General features: G+C 35.2%; 1 protein-coding gene across 1 annotated transcript in view; it reads left to right on the forward strand.

Annotated features, from left to right (window-relative positions):
- LOC148946173 (saccharopine dehydrogenase-like oxidoreductase) overlaps positions 1-10,365 on the forward strand; it is a 61,388-nt gene extending 51,023 nt beyond the window's left edge. Inside the window, exons 6-8 of the mRNA XM_089098249.1 lie at positions 171-338; positions 3,569-3,663; positions 9,139-10,365. Of these exons, the coding sequence (XP_088954375.1) occupies positions 171-338; positions 3,569-3,663; positions 9,139-9,244 (369 nt within the window). The 3' untranslated portion in view covers positions 9,245-10,365. The remainder of the gene's footprint in view (positions 1-170; positions 339-3,568; positions 3,664-9,138) is intronic.
- The last annotated feature ends 5,790 nt before the right edge of the window (positions 10,366-16,155 follow it).

Here is a 16,155-nt window from a genome sequence, read left to right on the forward strand (position 1 = left end):
GTACCTTGGTTTGCTCTCTACTAGATGACAGCTACTACTGTAACCACGAAGTTCAAGTGTCAATGCAGAACTTAAATATACAAATTTAAATAAAGGCTTAACGATATAAAAAATGAAACTAATCAATTTTCAGTGTGAGAATTTTTGTATACCTTTTTTATATTTTCTAGTATCCACGATTCTTTTCACTTGGTGCGTTTTCTCATCAAGGACCTACTAGGGAAGAGATGGATGCCATGTCTTTTGAAATGGTTTTTCATGGCCGTGGTTGGCAAGAAAAGGCTGCCGAGCCCACTGATCAACATGTTGAAAAACCTGACAAAACGCTGGATGTGAAGGTAAGAGTTGGAGTTTCGCTCATAGGAAAGTTCGAAATTCTATAGTGAAATAAAATGGATAGAATGTGTGAAAATATCATCGTGTATGTAAAAATTATACTTTAGCCAGATAGTGAAATAAATAAAACGTTGTATCTTATAAAGGCATAGCATATGCTTTATACTCTCGTTTACACGTTCGATTGCCCAGCCCTTCATCACTTTATAACAGTCAGGGCTGCCTATAAAGGAGGAAGAAATTTATGATTTGCTAGATCTTCTTCTTCTACGATTTTTTGGACTCGCTAATGCGTTATCTTCTTGCAATTACATGAGGGTTGGCAGATAATGACTATGCCTGGACATAAATGTCTAGCTTAGCATGATTGGGAATTGGACTTAATTATAAGTTCAGACACGCCACAAAAACTTAAAACAGTCACTCTTAGAAGTAAAACCAGTTACTTCGCCTGGAAAATACTATTACTTGTTTTCCTCTTTCCTAGTAGAAGGGAACTACAATCCCATTTTTTCGTCTTCTTGTTCGAGTCATGTAAATTCACTGTTTTTTCTTTATATTTTACTTTTTTACTACTGATGTGCACCATCATTTGGCTGTCAGTCAATTTTCTATCAATGTTTTTAGAGGCTGGGAAGCTGTTTTACTAGTACGGTCAACTCTTGAAAACTTAAAATCCTCGATATCTCGAATAATTTTCAGTCCCCGTGGAAAAACCTGTATGTCGAAGAAAAAACTATGCTTAATTCGAAATAATTTAGCAGTTATATTTTACCTCTATGAGTCGAAGTGACCCGAAAATTACCTCTATAACTGGAAATTCAATAAAGAAGTTGAATTTAATTTTCACTTTACATTCATAAGTCGAAGTTTACCTGTGTATCTCGGACCTTTTTTAGTCGAAAACTCGATGTGCAGGTTGCAACGAGTCGATGAATCACATCCCCATGTCAGTATTGTCACAGCATTGAGTATTGTACTTCATTGCAGAGTGTGCGTTGTTTACATCGATAGTGTGACGATTGTGCTTACCGTATTCGAGTGAAAATGGGTGTGAAGAGACAAGCAAAAACATTGAAGGCTGGTGAGAAGATGGAGATAATTAAGATGGTGTATGAAGGAACGCAAGAGAGGAAAGACATAACTGCTAAGTACAACATCCCATTCAGTACACGTTCGACTATTAAAAACAGAGAAAAACGTACAGAAATCAAAAAGCGAGCCAATGATGGTAACATCAAGTGTAGGAGGAAGAGTTTATCGACATACAGAAGAGTGCATGAGTAATTGGTCCAGACAATGTAGAAAAAAAACTTCCCTTGGGGGCTCATTTCACTTCGCCAAGTCTCCAGGACATGATATTTTAAGGTCGGTAACGTCTAACTCGAGAACCTTGAAAAGTGGCACAATATTACATTTAAGATAGTTTGTGGTGAGAGTGTATCTGTAGATAGTAATGTTTGTGATGACTGGAAGCGCTTCTTAAAAGATATTTTGAAGGACTATCCCCTTTTAACGCCGATGAAACAGCTTTGTACTTCAAATACCTCCCCAATAAAACCTAGCAATTTCGAAGAAAAATCGTGGTCCCGAGAATTTCGAGTTAGCGAGAGTCGACTGTATATCTTTTTTTTACCTTGCTCATATGTAATTGCTTTTTCTTTGGGAGGGGTAGCGGAGACAACCTTCTCTTGGTGGCCCTGACAGTACTAGGCACAAATATGGCCTACTACTGCCAATTTCAGTCACATTGGCTATCCTACCAATTGTCTGAACACAAGGCAGGGTATTTTGCAGAAAGTGTTGCCGCGATTGGATGGCCTGAAGCAAGTAATGTCTGCCAAAATCATGCCTTGGAGTCAATCTGCGGACAGATGAAGCGCCGTCCATGGTTTAAGGAAAAGTAAAGATCCCTTAGGAAGCAATCTGAGGTGAGAGATAAATTGAAAAAATATTTGTTAGGTCAAGGTTCATAGTTTTTTTTTTTTTTTCTTTTTTATTATTATTATTATTTATCTTTATTATTATTATTAAATGAATTGATGAGAGATTGATTTTTTTTTGTTTTTTTATTATTATTATTATTAAGTTTTTTTTTTGTTTATAGTTAATCATTAATTAGTAAATGAGTTGTATGTACCCGCCCAGTCGCAAGGGCTTTTTGGTATCTTTCTTGGGGCGGGTATTGGCATATTTGTTAAATGTGTTTTGATGTTAAATAAACTGAACTGAACTGAACTGAGAGAAAGACGTCCTCTTGCTTTTACTGGTCCTAAAGATCAAGTGCCGCTTGCTGCAGATGGTTGGCAAGTGGTGGCAAGTGGTGGGCGACTGCCTCCTTTCTTTCGAGGGATGAGTATGGCCAGTTTTAGGTTGATATGATATGAAATCGGGTGGTGGCTTTCGGGATGGGAAAAAACAATGGTTTACACCTTGACACTACCAAGGAAGACTCTTCAAAAAAGATCCCAAAGGAAAGGAGATTAAGAAAACGAACAAAATGTATTTTTTGCTACAATTTTCCCTTGAGGGGCTTCCCTTTCAGTTAAATGTGTATGTTTTACCTAAAATTCTATACTGCTCAACCACGCATTTTTACTCCTCACACCCTCACTGATTGGTAGGACAAGGTACCGTACGAAATTTTCCAAAAGTTCCATCCAGGGCCATTTCACCCAAGGGTCTTTCAAAAACTGAAATTTTTGAATCCCTTGAAATTGGCAAGCTTGGTAATCATTCGACACAGATTATGGTACAATTTGGTTACTTTGTAAAAAATTATAAACCCACACTATATTTTTGGCTTAGGATCCTCATATTGTAGTTTAAGCCTCATATTTGTAAGCAATAAAATCAAACCCCTTGGATACAAACTTTCGTGAATATTAAACCATTTGTGAAATAAGTAGTTACTGTGTTTTTATTTTTGACTACCTTGCCGAAAATTTGCAGTTTTAATGAACAAGATTAGAAACCCAAGAATACAAACTGTGTTATAGATCAGAAGTCATTTGTGAAATATGTAGGGCAAATGCTGAGTTGTTTTTTTTTTTTGTTTGATTTTCGTGTTTATTTTAGCCTCACCAGCCTAAAACGAACCATCGAGACTGTGACAAAGCTAGGTGTTGTGGATAATTTAGATTAGTAGGGTTTTGTGTCGACTCCATCGCCGCAACGAGTTTGTTACAGTTGCAGACGAAGCTGTGATAATAATTATTTTCCTTTTTTGTAGGTATTTGGTCCAGAACCTGGTTATTACACATGCTCGATTACTGCGCTTCAAAGTGCAATTACGGTCCTTGAAGAGAAAGAAAAAATGCCAAATGGGTAAGAAATATATGATACTGCCTTTTTTTTCTTTTTTATCGCAAGTCTATGACTGGCTGGATCCTTATGATGACTACAAATCAATGGCTACTTGTATTGACCTTGTAATGATTAATATAAATTGTTGCATAAATTAAATCAAAATAAAAGCAATTTAGCTGAGAAAATACAAAAACAGAGATTTTATTGGACCATCTATTGGTCTTTCTACTCCCAGGTCAATATTTTAGAGTTAATTGTGCATTTTTTCTACCAGTTTTATTCCGACCTTAGCGTAAAAGGTATTACTCAAACTGTAACCAGTAATATTGCGTCTTTTCAAAGATATTTGATTATTGAAGCTAGTCCGATTTCTAACAACGATACCTATTAAGCTTCAAACTTTTTATTTTCTTTTTTAAGGTTTTTGATTGTTTTGTAATTTCTCGTCACAATAGAGAATCATCATATGTAATAATTGCAAATTTTCGTTTTTTGGACCTTCCTACTGACATTATATAACTGGTTGTGTTCAAAAACGTTTTCTTCTTTAAGGTTTTTGAATTGTTGTAATCTCTTGTTAAAATATATACAAATATTTTTGCAATTACCAGCTTTTTGCTCTTTACGTAATTTAACCTCTTTTCATACTGCAATGTTTTCAAAAATATTTGATTATTGAAGCTTCCCCGGTTTCTAGCGATATGTACTAAGCTTGAAACTTTTGGCTTTCATTTTTAAGGTTTTTGAATTATTTGTATTCCCTTGTCAAAATATCAAATCATCATTTGTAATAATTGCAAATTTTCGTTTTTCGGGCCTTCCTGCTAACATTATACAGCTGGTTGCGTTCAAACCTGTAAACCTAATCACGTAGCGAGTGGATTTTATCTAACAAAAAACAAACTAACTTCAAAATTTTCAATCATTTTTGCAGTTTGAATTAAAAATTAAAATTATTGCTCAGGCACGTAAATATTTTTGCAGTTTACGTAATAACTTTAGCGATTCTGAACTGAACTTAAAATTTTCATTTTTTTTTCATGTCTTAAAAAGACATTGCTTATACTTATTAAATAAAAAAACAAGTTTTTTTTAACTGAAAGTAAGGAGCGACATTAAAACGAACAGAAATTATTCCGTATATGAAAGGGGCTGTCCCCTCCTCAACGCCTTGCTCTTTACGCTAAAGTTTTTTATTGTTTAAAAAAAATAGAGTTGTGAGAAAGTCAAACTTTAGCGTAAAGAGCAAGGCGTTGAGGAGGGGACAGCCCCTTTCATATACGGAATAATTTCTGTTCGTTTTTAAGTTTTAATGTCGCTCCTTACTTTCAGTTAAAAAAACTTGTTTTTTTATTTAATTTTTGAACGTTTTTGAATAAATACAGGTTTTGATCTTGGCTCACATTACATGAATAACTAAAACAAAATTTTCATTTTAATTTACTTTTATTTGGTTAAATGGCTTTCTCGAAACTTTTTTAATTTTATTTACGAACGTTTTTATGTGTAATAAATACATGTAGCTTACGAATCAACTTACGTAACGAACTTCTCTATTAGTATATTTTTAATACATATATTAGGGGGCTCGCCCCCTAGTCAATACATTGCTCTTTAAGCGAAAGTCCAAATTTTGTTCCAATTCTTTAAAAATGACCCCTTAATCACAACCGCCGTTAATTAGAATAGATAGCTCTTATGAAAGTACTAAAAAATCTCTGGCTTAAAGAGTGAGTTATTGACTAGGGGGTGAACCCAATCATATATGTAATATTTTCTGTTCGTTTAAAGTTTCGGTGTTGCTGCTGTTGCAGTTGAAAAACTTGTTTCTTTATATTTAATTTCTGATCGTTTTTTAAATAATGCTGGGATGTCCGGCGTCCCCTTCATAGCAATGTCCCTTCCCCCATGAAAACTTCCTTTATGGAAAGATCCTCCTACATAACCCCCGACCCCAGGCACGTACACAGGAATTTGTTTCGGGGGGGCCAAATCCTTCAAACCCATTATTCTGTGAGAAAAATCAGAAAATTATGGGAAAATGAAAAAAATCGCGAGATTTCGGGGGGGGGGGGCAGGATGCCCCCCCCCCCTGCGTACGTCTCTGCCCGACCCCCCCCCCACACTACCAGGAAAAATCTCCCCTGAAAACGTCTGTACTGTATACTTCCCAATAACCAATACTATATGTTAACATTGGGTAAAGTTCATAACTTTCAGCGCTCCTCCCGGGAACTTCGGGGGATTAAGTCATCCTAAAAGACATACTTATAATATTTTCGAACATGCTGAACAAAATGGCTATCTCAAAATTTTGATCAAGTGACTTTGGGAAAACAATGAGCGTGGGAGGGGGCCTAGTTGCCCTCCATTTTTTTTTGGGTCACTTAAAAAGGGCACTAGAACTTTTAATTTCCATTTCAATGAGCCCTCCCACGATATTCTAGGACCACTGGGTCGATACGATCACCCCTGGGAAAAAAATAAATAATAAACACGCACCCGTGATCTTTCTTCTGGCAAAAAATGCAAAATTCCACATTTTTGTAGATAGGAGCTTGAAACCTCTACAGTAGGGTTCTCTGATACGCGGAATATGATGGTGTGATTTTCATTCAGGTTATATAACTTTTAGGAGGTCTTTAAACTTGATGAAACTTATATATTTGAAATCAGCATTAAAATCCGATTCTTTTGATGTATCTATTTGTATCAAAATACCGTTTTCTAGAGTTTCGGTTACCATTGAGCCGGGTCCCAATAACCAATACTATATGTTAACATTGGGTAAAGTTCATAACTTTCAGCCCTCCTCCTGGGGGCTTCGAAGGATTAAGTCATCCTAAAAGACATAGTTATAATATTTTCGACCATGCTGAACAAAATGGCTATCTCAAAATTTTGATCAGGTGACTTTGGGAAAAAAATGTGTGTGGGAGGGGGCCTAGTTGCCCTCCATTTTTTTTGGTCACTTGAAAAGGGCACTAGAACTTTTAATTTCCGTTCCAATGAGCCCTCCCATGATATTCTAGGACCACTGGGTCGATACGATCACCCCTGGGAAAAAGAAAAAAAACAAAAAAACAAATAAACACGCATCCGTGATCTGTCTTCTGGCAAAAAATGGAAAATTCCACATTTTTGTAGATAGGAACTTGAAACCTCTACAGTAGGGTTCTCTGATACGCTGAATATGATGGTGTGATTTTCATTAAGGTTCTATAACTTTTAGGGTGTCTTTCCCCCTTTTTTAAAAAATCAGCCAAATTTTCTCAGGCGCGTAACTTTTGATAAGACTAAACTTTATTGAACTTATATATTTGAAATCAGCATAAAATTTTGATTCTTTTGATGTATATATTGGTTCCAAAATTTCGTTTTTTAGAATTTCGGCTACCATTGAGACGGGTCTCTTCTTACTTACAGTTCGTTAAAACTAACTGTTTGATAAGAAAATAAATTCGGTAATGATGTTTTTCTAACAATGATTTCCACTAAGCTTCAAACTTTTGGTTTTCTTTTTAAGGTTTTTGAATTGTTGTAATCCCCTGGTAAAATACATATATAAATATTTTTGCAATTACCAGTTTTATGCTCTTTGCTCTTTTTAATTTCTTTTCATACTGCAGTCTATTCAAATATATTTGATTATTACAGCAAGTCCGATTTTTAACAACGATTTCTACTAAGCTTCAAACTTTTGGTTTTCTTTTTTAAGGTTTTTGAATTGTTGTAAGCCCTTGTCAAAATATATGCAAATATTTTTGTAACTGTCAGTTGTTTTGCTCTTTAAGCAATTTAATATAAACTTCTCCTTGCACGAAAGTCCTCAATTTTTCCACATAAGTGTGACAAGGGTGGCAACGTCATTGCAATGCTGATGTATATAAAAATGACGTCATTCACATAGATTTCTTTTCTCCTAAAATTAAGGCTCTTAACGAATTTTTTCAAACTTCTGACCTATCTAGATCGTTTTTCTAGGCTAGAATATCCCAGGATGCCAATTTTCCCGAAAATTATGGAGCTGTTTTCGAAAAAAAATACATACATAGATACATACATAAATAAATATACAATTATTGCTCGTTTATATATATATATATATATATATATATATATATATATATATATATATATATATATATATATATATTAAACATATTGAGCCCGACACTCGGCAGACTTCTATATATGGATTCTTATTTTCGCTTGTCCTGTAATTGCAGACAATTTGAGCCTTTTCTTGATGTCAAGACGTCACCACAGGTTCGATACAGTCGCCCTGGGAAAAATATGAATTCTTTTTTAATTTTATGACCTATTTAGATCGTTTTTGAGATCAGAAATGTCAATTTGCCAGTTTTAAGAAGAATAAAAAACTATGCAGCCGATTTCGAGGCTTGGTCCCATCATGGCTACGCGACAGGCTTGTCTATATTGATTTACATAGTCATTTATCTTTTTACCGCAGACAATGGGAGCCTCTTCTTGATGTCAGGGCGTCATAATAGGTTCTATACAACCACCTTGGCAAACATACAATTTTTTTTTTCCAGTTGTGACTATTTAAATCCTTTTAGTGGTCAGAATATCAATACGGCAGATCATAAAGAAACAACTATTTGGCCAATTTTGAAACTTGGCCTCAGCATTCGGCATATGGTAGGCTTGTATATATTGATTCTCGGTGTAAGTAGCAACCTCTAATGAGTAAGCTCTGTTTGCTACTCTTTCCTCGGGAAAACGGAAGGCTCATTAGGGAACACATAGAACATTGCAGGGTCCCAATGACTTGTAATAAACAGTTACGTAGGTTAGGCATTCTGAAACAATTTAAAACGCCTTTTGTAAATAGACTAATTACACTTGGTATTTTATACTGAGCTATGTTTTTTTTGTAATGTTGCATGCGTCATAGATATAAAACGAAACGCTCACTTCTGGGGGGGGGATGTAATTTATTCTCTTGAATGTACTCATAAATATGACGTCAATCATATGATTGTTCTTGTCAATTATATGTTTCTTATGTAATTTTGCCTACACCATAGACACTGAAAACGATACAACCACTACTGAGGCATATTTGAATGTATTCATAAATATGACGTCACTGACATGAATCTTAACTTATGACATAATTTTTTTTCTACATTTGCCTTCTGTGCTTAGAAAGATATGCTCAGATACCTGAAGGCCTTTTTTCTCGTGAGTTAGTTTTGAAAAATAAAATGCAATAAAAATTAAAATTGTAAATGAATTCTTCCTTGAAAGGGTCTGCAATAGCGACTATGCCAAAATTAAGCAGTTTCTCCACTATTAGAGAAATTAATTCCTGCTGTCGCCTCTCTTTTCTTCCGCTCGTCTGAAAAAAGGGAATAACAGTACAGAGAGGCGGTAAGGCACGGGAGAGAAGGACAACAATGGAGCTAGGTATTCAATCAACCAATCTTACTTCAATTTTGAATATTCCATTCCATTCTTTTTCAGAGGCGGAGTTTTTCCACCAGGGGCCGCATTTGCTGACACATCTCTAATCGACCGTCTTGAAGCGAATGGTTTGCATTTTGAAGTCATCAAGGCACGTCTCCAATGAATGAGCCCGTGATATATGGGCTTCATGTATACTCTCTTCTGTTATTAAGTTTGTTATTATTTAGGTTACACAGATATCGCAGATCAATTATGATTTTAGAAATTTTAAGCGTATGCAATATCTTCAAAAAATGTGGAACAATTTAAGAATAAGCTAAGATTTACTCCGCCAAAAGTTGATTTCAATTCGGTTTCGAGTTAGAAGTTCAGTTGAAACATGGTTACATGTTCTATCCTATGATGCGATCGCCATACTTGGTTTCATCTCTGTTTTTCCGAGGGAAAAGGGGAGGCTGGCATCGTGTAACATGTCCTCAAACTATCTAGCTTGTCACTTTTCCTTTTGCATAGATGACTAGCAAACTGTCCCATGATAAACGCAAGTTCTTTATAATAAGTCGTGGAATTAGGTAGGTTTGCCTGTTTGTCTTCTTTTTAACATGTTTGATAAAAATTCAGGGTTTCCTGTCGTCATACCATTGAAGGTCCTCAAACGTATTCTAGGAGAGGCTAATGCTCTTTGAGCCTCTAAGTTCTAAACTTAAAAATTAAAATCTGATTTTTCTCCAAGAGGCCGTAAAACAACTCTTAGCTAATGTTATAACATCTGTGGATATAACCTGCATACAAGTAGACAACTGAATTTCCTGCTGCCTCAACTGGGGCCTAACAATAATCTTGGAAAAGATGTTCTATAAACTCAATTGCTATTCAATATTTTCTTCGAGTTCAAAATTATTGGTAGTCATGAAAGTGTGGTTTATTTATTATCTCCAAGGATCTACAATTCTGCGGGTAAAGAATTAGTGATTGTTTATGGTGTTTAGTTTTTTGTTTGCTCACATATTGTTTTTAGTATATTGTTATGGCATTCACATAGTCACCAAAAATGTATGATTATCTATTGAACATGTTATTGTTAAAAAACAATGAGGTAGTTGTCTCAAGACCCATTTCTTTATTCTGAATATACCCTTAAAGTGGTATTTTAATATGATAAAAAAAAAGTCTGTGTGACCTAACTATTTATTTTGCTATTTTTTCTTGTCCATTTTCCAGATGTCTGCTTGTACCACTTGTTGTATAAATTTTGCTCGAATAAAGGGAAAAAGATTAATTGATTCTAGTGAAATAATTAGAATCGTTCAGGTCCAAACAAATCGGACAGAGATAATCGTCTTTGGAAGGGTATTTCAATAGAGGCATGTATCAAAGCTGTCAAAATAAGACGATAATTTGCAAGGGGGGGGATAGAACCTTGAGTTTGTGACCGAAATTGACTAAACTACAGCAAGTTCTACACTCTACTTTCTTTTTGTGAGAGAGACTGCAGATTATACCTACTGCTCTATAATTTTGCCAACCGAAACCAGTATTCGGTAGAACTGTGGTTAAATTGTCAGGCGTTGTGGCAGAATCTTATAGACTCAGTTTTGCCACAAACTGGTCGAAGAAACTGAGGTGCCTAAGAAAATAATTTCATTGCATCAGTTTGAATCAGTTTGAAGTGCAAATCTTTCTTCCAGAAGTAGAATTCTAACAAGAAGAGGGTACCATGACAAGTATGGAACCGTGAGGAACCTCAACGCAGCCAGTAGAAATATCAGGAAACGTGCAGTTGAGGTGATGGAGGGGGGGGCAGTCCTTCAGTATACAGCGTGAAACTTGCAGAAAAATGCTGTTTCTATAGAATACATCTGTTCTAACTATAACAAACATGCTATTGTTCAGTCGTTTCTAAAGCCGTTTCGCGAAGCTAAATACGGGTTATCTCAAATGCCCCCATACCGACCTTACATACCGAAAAAACCCCTAAAATTGTAAATTTTCAGCTAAATATTCAAACACAAAAACCCAATAATACAGAATATCGTATAATTACGGCTCAGAACTAAAAAATGAAGCTTCAAATCGACTGAAACATCAAATAAACTCTTGTTTTCAGAACGGTAGTACTATTCTTAGCACAAGAAAATAGTCAGAGAGAATTTCTCGCGTTTTTACTGACATTTTTAGGAAAATGGAGAACAAAAATTATTTTGTCAGATTTCTAGCTAAATAGTCGGAAGAATCTTAGAAGGAAGGAGGAGAGAAACTGGGTGGCGGCAGACCCTATCATACACAGGATAGTTTCTGTTTGTTTTCAGTTTTATTGTTGCTCTTACTCTCATTTGAAAAACCTTTTTTTAATTAATTTATATTCATTTTTAATATCATGTTTAGGGCATTTCCAGAGGTCTGCCTCAAAAGATACAACTTTTGTATATTCCATTTTTTCTCACTGGAATGACTATGTTGACTTTCAATCTCACATCATGTTTTGCTAAAATAGGGTTCTGGGTCAAAAGTCCAGCGAGGGGATTGTTACCTCTCTCCCTCCAATTACTTCACTTGACTTCTAAATATGGTATTTAGACATCAGTCTGTATTTTCCACATTCTCAGCAATTTTATTCATAGCTTACTTTTCACATCTCCTTAATTCACACTTTAATGCGTTACCTTCTTGACTTACTTCCCTCTTATTTTTGCAAGATCTATCACTCAGAAATTTCTTTTAAAAAACCGTTCTCTCTTCTGCGAAACTTAGCCTTTTTTTCTGATCTTGCTTACTTTATTTTTAACTGTCATCTCATGAACTTCTGTTATTTCGCAGAAGATATTCTAAATTGTCAAATTGTAAGCTATAGTTTTACATCCAACTGTTCTTGGAATTTTTATTTCAAATCCTGGATCAAAATCTCAACGAGGGGATTGTTACCCCTCTCCCTCCAATTACTTCTAGCCCGTAAAAAAAATACTAAAATTCGAATTTTTTTTCCGAAAAAAACTTCTGATATTCTATGACCATTGGTTTGGATTGGGACATCCTTAGTGACCGTAGTTTTAGGGAGATGAAATGAGGAGGAGGACAAAAAGTCCTTCAAGGCTATTTCTACTCGCATTGCTTAATTCATATTGCTTGTATCAATATGTTCCTCTTTCTCATAAAGTCTAGCCAAGTCGATTAGCCAAGTTTACAGAAAAAAGGTAAGGTCCTTGCGATCCTTAAATTGTTTTGAAATAAAACAATTTCTGCATGGTCCAAGTTGCAGCAACGTATTCTCACCTTTCTAATATAGTTTAATGATGCGTTATTTCATTAGTCATTTGTATAAGATGAGTTGTTATCCCAAGATTTCTTTTGAAAAAACTAAAATAGCCTGGATCAAAATATCCGCAGGATCCTGAGTTCAATAATGTATAACTAGCTTATCTTTTTACGAAGATTAATTAAAAAAACTTTTTCTACAAGATAAGTTTTTCAAAGAAAAGTAAAGAACTCAATTAAACAAAAATAGAGCAAAAATAAAATCAAATAATCTACCAAGCGTGAAACTACCACAAATCAGCATCGATAAACAAATGAAACCCAAAAAGAACAGAAATTATAATAAACAACCGAGTCAAACTCAAAACGAGCAGAAATTAAGATAAGTTGGGGGCAAAACCCCTATGCCTTCACAAGGCCAGAACAAAATTTGCACTTTACTGAAAAAATATAAATGTTTTTACTTATATAACTTTAATAAATCAAATAATATTAACATTTTGATTACTAAATATCAGTATATGTATACTAAACTGACAATGCACATTCATTTGTACATTGATTGAATGTTTCATTCATTGTAACTTTGATTGAATGTTTCTGGGGAAATGGTGGGCGTAAGAGGAGGGTTAATTACTCCCCACTCACTTTCGACTATTAAAAGGGCAATTTCAATTTCCAATCAAATGAGCCCTTTTTGAAATTTCTATAACATTTTTCGAGGGCTCTGAGAGGGTTATCATCCTAAAAGACCTAATTTCCAGAACTTTCAACTGCGTTGAACAAAATGGATATCTCAAAATTTTGATTGGATGCTTTTTGAATTGGTGGACGTGAGTTAGTCTCTATCCAATCATTTTCAACTATTAAAAAAAGCACAAGGTCTTTCAATTTCCAATTTAATGAACACTTTTGAAGTTTCTACGACAACGCTTTCAATAAAAACTTTATATGCCCCCCAGGGGATAACTTACGACACTTGCCCCAAGGGCTGTGTGGTGAGGGGTTGTCATCCTTAAAGATCTAAGTTCCAAAACTTTCAACTACGTTGAATAAAATGGCTATATAAAAATTTTGATGGGACGGATTTGGGGAACAGGTGGGCGTGAGAGGGGGGGAGGGTAGTTACCCACCAAACGCTCTTTACTATTAAAAGGGGCGAAAGCTCTATAAATTTCCAAGTTAAAGATCTCTTTTTCAATCTTCTACGACAAAAATTTAAATAAAAACCTTATATGCCCCAAGGGCATAATTTATAATACTTGCACTGAGGGTTGTGGGTGAGTGTCTGGGGAAAAGGTGGGCGTGAGAGGGGGGTTAGTTGCCCTCAAATCCCTTTCGACTATTAAAATGGGTATTAGTCCTTTGAATTTCAAATTGAATGAGCCCTTTTTCAAGTTTCTACGACAAAGATTTCAGTAATAACCTTATCTTTATGTGTATCTATGTGTATTATCTCTATGTGTGTCGTCTCTATGTGTGTTATAATCCGAGGAAGAATAGCTGCTTAGCTTTTTTTTTTTCCACAAGAAGCGTACGAACAACGACATGATGAAGAATGGAGCAACATATTAGGAGAAAAGTGATAACATGATTTATATACAAAAAGATCTCAGAAGTGAAAAATTTGCAAATGTGAATTAAAATACACAGATTCAACAAAAAAAGAAGAAAATACAACTATATACTTTCAATTTAAAATTCAAACGTCATGGTTTGGAAGACAGCCAGACCTTCAGTAATTCGTCGAGTTTCAGCTCGTCTGCAACGTCAGTCTTGCAGCACATCATGACAAGGTGATCCAAATGGTCATCGTCCATCGTTGTTCGTAAACGTGTCATGACTAGTTTCGGTTTCCTAAAACTTCTTTCTGCTGTGGCCACAGTTGGTGGTGCTGTCGCAAACCACTGGTAAACTGACCAGAGAGTCGGGAATGTCAATTTGACAGCGTTAATTTTACGAAATAGTCCCTCAAAGATGGTGTGATCTATGACTTTGTTGCTTTCAACCTCAGTCCTGGCCAAAAAGTGCTTGAAAGCCTTTAGCTCTAACATTAGTTCCGCGCCTTATTCTAACATTAGTTCTAAGCCTTTTCCAGGAAACATCTTCATGAGCTTGGAAAGGCTTTCGTAGCTGTCATCCATTTTACCCGGTAAACTTTGGTATGCTGGCCCCAGAAAAGAGGAGTTGTCGTAGATTGCGACATCCAAGCCAGTCACTTGGGCTCTAAGGATACCGCAGAGCTCCTTAGCATAGAATGATTTCCAGTCATACAGCGGGTTGGCTCCAGAATTAGCAAATGCCTCTGAATAACGAGCAGGCGGACGTCCAGGACGGTGTTTAAGTGAGAAATCGTCAATGGCTATTGAACCAAATTTCCTGCTTTGCTAGTTAATTTGTTTCAGCACTAAGATACGGTGAAGAATTTGGAATCCTTGATCTTTGATTGAATTATTTGAGCAAGACTTCGGACTTGTGTTATATTTTGGTTGAAAGAGCAACGCTATCTATGAACAAAATCTACACGATCAGCTTTACTATGTTCCGTGTTCTTCATTTAACCGAATGACAAATTGTGGCGCCATCCGTAAAATCAGAACATGTGTTTGTAAAACCGTTGCGTTAACCGACCAAGAGTGAGATTTTGGTAGACTTCATACCAGTATTTTCATTTTCTTTATTTAGCCGAATAGAGAATAGTGGCACCGTCGGTAAAATTATTGCACGAGTTGATATAACACCAAGAAATCCAAATGGAGACTTAATCTTTTAAATCAAACAAAATATCCATACACAAAGAAGAGATGGTAGAAGTGAAAGATCCGTCCTCATCCTCATAAAAAAAATAGTTTAAAATTATTTTTATAGTTTTTTTTTCTCCTCATGGTGATGCATGCTGAAACCTAATGCTATGAAGAAAATCTGAAACAATATCTGGAAAAGGGACTCTTCTCCACCCTCCCAATGGGTGCTTTGAAGGACATCTTTTTATAATTTGCTTATGCTTCTATAACAATCGTCAGGGTGTTAAGAATGTATCAATACTGAATGTATGTTGAAAAAAAAAACTAAGCGTTGTAAAAAGTTTATAGCCTATATAAATTAAAGCGAAAGATGACAGGAATGTATAAAGGTTCCGCCAAATTTAATTTTCTACGAGCTGGAATAGACTCAACAGAATAACATGAACCTAAAAAAAAAATTTGAACCATGTCACATTGTTGCATATTGTATACAAAACAAAATTACTTTATTAGCAAAATTAATTAGCATTGCCATTGTACCATAAGTTTCCATGGTATATTTGACTACTATTTCGCTAATAAAAATTTTGAACAGATATAAAACTAAAAATTGTACAGAAAAACAATTTTTTTTTTTTTGATAATTTGGTAATTACATGCATAATTTTCATCTTTACTGTCGCCGCTCGGTCGATCTCATATCATTTGACCCTAAAGTGTTCGATCTAGTTATTCTTTTCTTTTGAAAAGTTGCTTATAACCATAAATCAGAGACTTCTAGAATGTTCAACAGGGGATTTGATCAACTGGTAGCTGATTCGCAGCTGGTTTAATGTTTCCTTTGTGAAATGAGCCTATTAGTTCTTGATTTATAATCAGCTTTTGAATTTGGATTCGAAAGTCCAACCCTGTTTGGAGGTTTATTGATTGAGTTTCTTCAATATTAAGGTGCTAAAGCACACAAAAACAATTTGTAAAGACTGGAAGTTAAAGCATATCAACCTGAGACACAAAGCAGTGGAATTTTAGCATTTTTCTATAAAGGTGGCCTCACGTTCTATTCTGAGACAATAAAAAA

This window comes from Artemia sp. Qi Xiang Cuo, chromosome 12 (assembly GCF_049724085.1).
Source record: "Artemia sp. Qi Xiang Cuo chromosome 12, ASM4972408v1, whole genome shotgun sequence".
NCBI classification, from domain to species: domain Eukaryota; kingdom Metazoa; phylum Arthropoda; class Branchiopoda; order Anostraca; family Artemiidae; genus Artemia; species Artemia sp. Qi Xiang Cuo.